The sequence below is a fragment of the Coregonus lavaretus genome (genome assembly GCF_964263955.1).
Source record: "Coregonus lavaretus genome assembly, chromosome: 3".
Lineage (NCBI taxonomy): Eukaryota > Metazoa > Chordata > Actinopteri > Salmoniformes > Salmonidae > Coregonus > Coregonus lavaretus.
The window spans coordinates 26,189,785-26,197,509 of NC_139990.1; the positions used below are offsets into that span (position 1 = coordinate 26,189,785).

A 7,725-nucleotide genomic window follows, 5' to 3' on the forward strand; every position below is an offset into this window, starting at 1 on the left:
GAAACACACAGTACTACACAGAGCCATGAATACATGGAACTCTATTCCACATCAAGTAACTCATACAAGCAGTAAAATCAGATAAAACCCCCCAGTTAAAACTACACCTTATGGAACAGGGCGGGCTGTGAAGAGACACACACACAGGCACAGACACACGCATAAACACACACACTCTACACACACGAACATATGGATTTTGTATTGTAGATATGTTGTACTAGAGTAGTGTGTAATAATGTGTTGTGAAATGTAATGTTTTAATGTATGTAATTGCCTTAATGTTGCTGGACACCAGGAAGAGTAGCTGCTACCTTGGAATAATAAAATACAAAATACAAATACAAAAACAAGGCATAGCATGCATTGCTCAACCTCCATCCGATTTAGCATCCACACACCGAAGAGGTAATTGACCCCACATTGAACGCATGGGACATACCAGCGGAGAAGATCCTACTATTCGTAACTGACAACTGGGCGAACATAGTTAAGGCTATTATAGAATAGACAAGGGAATACCCATGATCAACAACAACCAGAGCTGGCCATAGCTTTGAACGGTGCGACAGAAATGTCTGAATCTGAGTCGGACACCGACAATTATTATTTTAAGGCTAGGCACCACACCCTCATATTTGTTCCCTTAATCATATCACAATCAACTTTTACCAGTTGTATGTAGACACAAATATCATACTTTTTTGTATTACAATGTTTCTGAAATATCTTATAAAAATATGCAAATGAGACAATAGCTCATGAAATATGTGCATATTGGCATATCGCGCAAATCCATTTTTTCTAGACACTAGATGAAGTTAGCCTATATTTTGGTTTAATTTTGTTAAGACACTCCAGGATCGGAGTTGTCCAGAGGAGATTGTGGATAAATTCTTTTTTTCATCTTTCTATCTGGAAAATACTAAAAACATGCACGTAAAATGCATTTTTTTGTGCATTTCCCCCCCCAAATATTATCTACAATAAAAAATGTACAACATATCAACAAATCCTTCTGGGCAAATCTGGAGAATGTCTCTAAGGATAACCAAACAAAGTGTGGTATGTAGTATGATAAACTAAATAACATTTACATGATACTTCAGGAGACAGCAGAGGGAGCACACCCCCATCCACATCGACAGGACCGCAGTGGAGAAGGCGAAAAGCTTCAATTTCCTCGGCATACACATCACTGACAATCTGAAATGGTCCACACACACAGACAGAGTGGTGAAGAAGGCGCAACAGCGCCTCTTCAATGTCAGGAGGCTGAAGACATTCGGCTTGGCCCAGAAGACCCTGACACATTTTTACAGATGCACAATTGAGGTTTTCCTGTCGGCCTGTATCACCGCCTGGTACGGCAACTGCACCGCCCCCGCCTCACCGGGGGCACACTGCCTGCCCTCCAGGACACCTACAGCACCTGATATCACATGAAGGCCAAAAAGATCATCAAGGACATCAACCACCTGAGCCACGGCCTGTTCACCCCGCTATCATCCAGAAGGCGAGGTCAGTACAGGTGCATCAAAGCTGGGACCGAGAGACTGAAAAACATCTATCTCAAGGCCATCAGACTGTTAAATAGCCTTCACTAGCCAGCTACCACCCAGTTACTCAACCCTGCACCTTAGAGCCTGCTGCCCTATGTACATAGACATTGAATCACTGGTCACTTTAATAATGGAAAACTAGTCACTTTAATAATGTTTACATACTGTTTTACTCATTTCATATGTATATACTGTATTCTAGTGTATTTTAGTCAATGCCACTCCGACTTTGCTCGTCCTAATATTTATATATTTCTTAAATCCATTCTTTTACTTTTAGATTTGTGTGTATTGTTGTGAATTGTTAGATACTACTGCATTGTTGGAGCTAGGAACACAAGCATTTAGCTACACCCGCAACAACATCTGCTAAATATGTGTATGTGCCCAATAACATTTGACTTGACTTGATTTGATGTCAAGAATTTTATAGGAATTTATATTTTAATTGGCCCCAACCATGGATGCAAAACTATTCCAAATAACATTATCATGAACATGGCATTTGAACTTTGTTCAACAGGACACTAGTTCCATGGAACACCAATACTAGTTATCCATTTATTTTTTGGGATAAACCTTTATAGCTCACACGATAGGTAAACATTCCAAAGAACATTGCCATGAAAAGTCATTCATATCTGGAATTTGAACATACCTCAAATCAGCTCTATGGAACACCATTACCAGTTAACAATTGTTTGAAATTGCTAACTATTTATTTGTAGCTAACAATATAAAAGTGCTCCTCTTTCTTCAGATGAACAGAACCTGCAGAACTTACCAGTGATTCACATTAACAGGTAAGTCTTCAATTCATGTACATTACATCATAAACTGTTTACTCTCCTGTTATGCTCTTTTCCAGAGAATTCTGGATGTTTCTAGCATTATTTTCCTCGGTTATAGTACCTTGTTTTTAGGAGACCATCATCACCATTGCAATGTTGACCATATCTCTGCTGCTGTGTGCTGCCCTTGCTCTGAGTCAAGCAACAGGTAAGACGCACAGCAAACCAAGAATATACACCTTAGTTCACACTTAACAACATTCTTTACATAACACTCCTTTCCTGTCGATCCCTGTAACTCCAGCTAACTGGAGTTTTTGTTGTCCAGGTGCTGAGCTCTACCGTCATTCTTTTTTGTGTACCAGTTCTTGTTTCAGAGCAAACATGAGAAAAACGTTTTCACTCTACTGAGTCGAGGTGGACTGCACTGGGTTGTTTGTGAACAACATTGCTATGACTGGTCCATTTGAATTCCTTTCTGTCTGTCCTTCTTCCAGGAGCTAAGGGGGCAGAGGAGGGCGTAGTGGCAACGGCAGCAGAGAACAGGAACCAATGCCCCACAGGCTGGTTCCAATATGAATCGCGCTGCTTCATGTTCGTTGAGACTGCAAGGACATGGCCCCTAGCAGAGGTATCATGGTTACTCTCTACTGTGAATTAAAGGGAAAGTTCAATCGAAATCAACTCGCTTATTTGGTTTGAGGTTACCCTTAAAGGTGATTTGCCATTGCGTCCTGGAAAATACTGAACCTCCCCTTTAAGTTATTGTTTCATTGGAATTTTCTTTAAGCGTCGAATATTTATTGATATATTTATATTACCTGAGGCCTACTGTATATTGGAACCCACAGGACATTGGTTAAGACAGAGATCTAACATCTGTAAGAGCATATGTAAAGAGCATTAATTGCGATGGACAATATTTGATTGTGAGAGTCCAGAAGATAAGTTATCACAGACTGGACTACTGACTGATACTTACATTATGAAATGTCTTTGTCCCTGTCTACCTCTCACTGTAGCGCCACTGTGTGTCCCTTGGAGCAAACCTGGCGTCTGTGCACAGCTCTGCGGAGTATCAATTTCTACAGGTAGTGGTGGGGTGCAAGGCTGGCGGTTTCTCTCCTACCTGGATTGGAGGATATGATGCTGTTCAGGTGGAGTATACTCACAGATCAGTAGTATCTTGGTATACTCATCAATATCTCAAGGGTCACTGGTAAAGTCAGATCTAGGTTTTTTAGTATCCACTGGCATACTATAATAATAATAATAATAATAGTAATATGGGATTGCTTTGATACTGAGACCTCACTTCTTCACCACAGGACAGGCTATGGTTTTGGAGTGACGGCTCCAAATTTGATTACCAGAACTGGAAGAAAGGAGAGCCCAATAATAGCGGTGGCAGAGAGCCATGTATGGTGATGAACTGGGGAGGTACAGTAGGCTCACTATCATTCACTGATACATTCATCAAATTAAACTTTATTCATAGTACATTTAACAAATAAAACTGGCACACACACCACACACCGCAAACACACTATTATATTGTTGTGTGAACATCTGAGATTATTTGAGAGGTCATTTCTGTTCTGTGTTTCCTTTTAAGATGAATACCGCTGGAACGATATAAACTGTGGAAACAGCTTTCCCTCTGTGTGCTCCAAAAGAATCTGTGAAATAGAGAAAAACTGAAACCATAAATGCTACTCGATAGTGTCAGCATCCAACTGAACACTTTTTATGGTAAAGTCAAATATTTAGTAAAGATTATTTGTTGCTGTAAACTGTAAGTTTGTGTTAGTTGTTGTTCATAAATGTTGAGTAATGGTTTTGTTGTTTATTGTCAATAAAACGGTTGTACACATTATTAGTTTTCTCTTATGAGTCATTATTAAACATGAATGCCATAATTGTAAGATGATTCTTAAAGGTACAGTCTAGGATCTCAGAGTTTGTTCAATGGTCATTTAAATTCTTTACATTTATCCATTGATTCAAGGTTATTATAGTAAACAAAAACTGAAACAAAAATAACAAGGCAGAGCATTCATTGCTCAACCTTCATTGGATTTAGCATCCACACACCGGAGAGGTAATTGACTGCACATTGAACGCATGTGACATACCAGAGGAGAAGATTCTACTCTTTGTAACTGACAACAGGGCGAACATAGTCAAGGCTATTACACAATAGACAAGAGATACCCGTGATCAACAACAACCAGAGCTGGCCATAGCTTTGAACGGTGCGGCATGTAGTGAGCTTTAAAATGATTAATGTACAGTGGGGAAAATAAGTATTTAGTCAGCCACCAATTGTGCAAGTTCTCCCACTTAAAAAGATGAGAGAGGCCTGTAATTTTCATCATAGGTACACGTCAACTATGACAGACAAAATGAGAAAAAAATCCTGAAAATCACATTGTAGGATTTTTAATGAATTTATTTGCAAATTATGGTGGAAAATAAGTATTTGGTCAATAACAAAAGTTTCTCAATACTTTGTTATATACCCTTTGTTGGCAATGACACAGGTTTCTGTAAGTCTTCACAAGGTTTTCACACACTGTTGCTGGTATTTTGGCCCATTCCTCCATGCAGATCTCCTCTAGAGCAGTGATGTTTTGGGGCTGTCGCTGGGCAACACGGACTTTCAACTCCCTCCAAAGATTTTCTATGGGGTTGAGATCTGGAGACTGGCTAGGCCACTCCAGGACCTTGAAATGCTTCTTACGAAGCCACTCCTTCGTTGCCCGGGCGGTGTGTTTGGGATCATTGTCATGCTGAAAGACCCAGCCACCTTTCATCTTCAATGCCCTTGCTGATGGAAGGAGGTTTTCACTCAAAATCTCACGATACATGGCACCATTCATTCTTTCCTTTACACGGATCAGTCGTCCTGGTCCCTTTGCAGAAAAAAAGCCCCAAAGCATGATGTTTCCACTCCCATGCTTCACAGTAGGTATGGTGTTATTTGGATGCAACTCAGCATTCTTTGTCCTCCAAACACGACGAGTTGAGTTTTTATCAAAAAGTTATATTTTGGTTTCATCTGACCATATGACATTCTCCCAATCCTCTTCTGGTTCATCCAAAGGCACTCTAGCAAACTTCAGACGGGCCTGGACATGTACTGGCTTAAGCAGGGGGACACGTCTGGCATTTAGTTAATAAGTAAATAAATAATTAAGCCAATTTGTGTATTGCTGATTCATCAATATGGTTAGGGTTCTTGCAGGTTCAAGGATTATGCGACGTTCAGAATGAGACTGATGAGGTAATGATTGAATAAGTGACTGTTATTGATATATAACATATATATATCTTCTACGAGTTTAATTTGGGAGATGGTAACTCGTTAATTGTTACATGAGTAATTTAATCGAGTGACAATTAAACATAGTTAGTTGATTCTATACATAACAGTCATCACATTAATGCAAGTCACATTACGACAATAGTTTGTAGTAGAGTAGTTTGTAATAATGTGTTGTGAAATGTAATGTTTTAATATATGTAATTGCCTTAATGTTGCTGGACACCAGGAAGAGTAGCTGCTGCCTTGGTATAATAAAATACAAAATACAAAAACAAGGCATAGCATGCATTGCTCAACCTCCATCCGATTTAGCATCCACTTTGAACGCATGGGACATACCATTGGAGAATATCCTACTCTTCGTAACTCACAATGGGGCGAACATAGTAAAGGCTATTGTAGAATACACAAGAGAATAACCGTGATCAACAACAACCAGAGCTGGCCATAGCTTTGAACGGTGCGGCAGAAATGTCTGAATCTGAGTCAGACACCGACGATTATTCTTTTAAGGCTAGGCACCACACCCTCATATTTTTTCCCTTAATCATATAACAATCAACTTTTACCAGTTGGATGTAGACACAAATATCATACTTTTTTGTATTACAATGTTTCTGAAATGTTTTCAAAAAATATGCAAATGAGACAATACCTCATTAAATATGTGCATATTGGCATATCGCGCAAATCCATTTTTCTGGACACTGGATGAAGTCAGCCTATATTTTGGTTTAATTTTGTTAAGACACTCCAGGACCGGACTTGTCCAGAGGAGATTGTGGATAAATACTTTTTTTTCTATCTGGAAAATACTAAAAACATGCACGTAAAATGCATTTATTGTGCATTTTCCCCAAAAAAATTATCTAGAATAAAAAATTGACAACATATCAACAAATCCTTCTGGGCAAATCTGGAGAATGTCTCTAAGGATAACCAAACAAAGTGTGGTATGTAGTATGATAAACTAAATAACATTTACATGATACTTCAGGAGACAGCAGAGGGAGCACACCCCCATCCACATCGACAGGACCGCAGTGGAGAAGGCGAAAAGCTTCAATTTCCTCGGCATACACATCACTGACAATCTGAAATGGTCCACACACACAGACAGAGTGGTGAAGAAGGTGCAACAGCGCCTCTTCAACGTCAGGAGGCTGAAGAAATTTGGCTTGGCCCAGAAGACCCTGACAAACTTTTACAGATGCACAATTGAGGTTTTCCTGTCGGCCTGTATCACCGCCTGGTACGGCAACTGCACCGCCCCCACCTCACCGGGGGCACACTGCCTGCCCTCCATGACACCTACAGCACCCGATGTCACAGGAAGGCCAAAAAGATCATCAAGGACATCAACCGCCTGTTAACCCCGCTATCATCCAGAAGGCGAGGTCAGTACAGGTGCATCAAAGCTGGGACCGAGACACTGAAAAACAGCTTCTATCTCAAGGCCATCACTGTTAAATAGCCATCACTAGCCAGCTACCACCCGGTTACTCAACCCTGCACCTTAGAGGCTGCTGCCCTATGTACATAGACATAGAATCACTGGTCACTTTAATAATGGAACACTAGTAATAATGTTTACATACTATTTTACTCATTTCATATGTATATACTGTATTCTACTGTATTTTAGTCAATGCCACTCCGACATTGCTCGTCCTAATGTTCATATATTTCTTATTATTTTACATTTAGATTTGTGTGTATTGTTGTGAATTGTTAGATACTACTGCACTGTTGGAGCTAGGAACACAAGCATTTAGCTACACCCGCAACAACATCTGCTAAATATGTGTATGTGCCCAATAACATTTGTCTTGACTTGATTTGATGTCAAGAATTTTATAGGAATTTATATTTTAATTGGCCCCAACCATGGATGCAAAACTATTCCAAATAACATTATCATGAACATGGCATTTGAACTTTGTTCAACAGGACACTAGTTCCATGGAACACCAATACTAGTTATCCATTTATTTTTTGGGATAAACCTTTATAGCTCACACGATAGGTAAACATTCCAAAGAAC

The 7,725-nt window shown here is 39.7% G+C and overlaps 1 protein-coding gene across 2 annotated transcripts; it reads left to right on the forward strand.

The window, feature by feature from the left end:
- Positions 1-2,160: 2,160 nt before the first annotated feature.
- On the forward strand, positions 2,161-4,229 carry LOC311125311 (ladderlectin-like). 2 transcript variants are annotated; one of them, XM_084158393.1, is made up of 6 exons: positions 2,161-2,365; positions 2,472-2,561; positions 2,851-2,984; positions 3,376-3,510; positions 3,682-3,793; positions 3,969-4,229. In XM_084158393.1, the coding sequence occupies exons 2-6, from the start codon at positions 2,507-2,509 to the stop codon at positions 4,052-4,054; spliced, it is 522 nt and encodes a 173-aa protein (XP_084014519.1). In that variant the 5' UTR covers positions 2,161-2,365; positions 2,472-2,506; the 3' UTR covers positions 4,055-4,229. The 2 variants fall into 2 exon arrangements, with proteins under 2 accessions (XP_084014519.1, XP_084014518.1); XM_084158392.1 differs by having other exon boundaries at positions 2,162-2,365; positions 2,486-2,561.
- Positions 4,230-7,725: the final 3,496 nt, after the last annotated feature.

Excerpts from the sequence above, each read along its gene's own strand:
- LOC311125311 (XM_084158393.1), top strand. The coding sequence starts at position 2,507 with ATGTTGACCATATCTCTGCTGCTGTGTGCTGCCCTTGCTCTGAGTCAA. Across the intron at positions 2,562-2,850 it reads TGCTCTGAGTCAAGCAACAG|GAGCTAAGGGGGCAGAGGAG; the intron begins GTAAGACGCACA and ends TCCTTCTTCCAG. Across the intron at positions 2,985-3,375 it reads GGACATGGCCCCTAGCAGAG|CGCCACTGTGTGTCCCTTGG; the intron begins GTATCATGGTTA and ends CTCTCACTGTAG.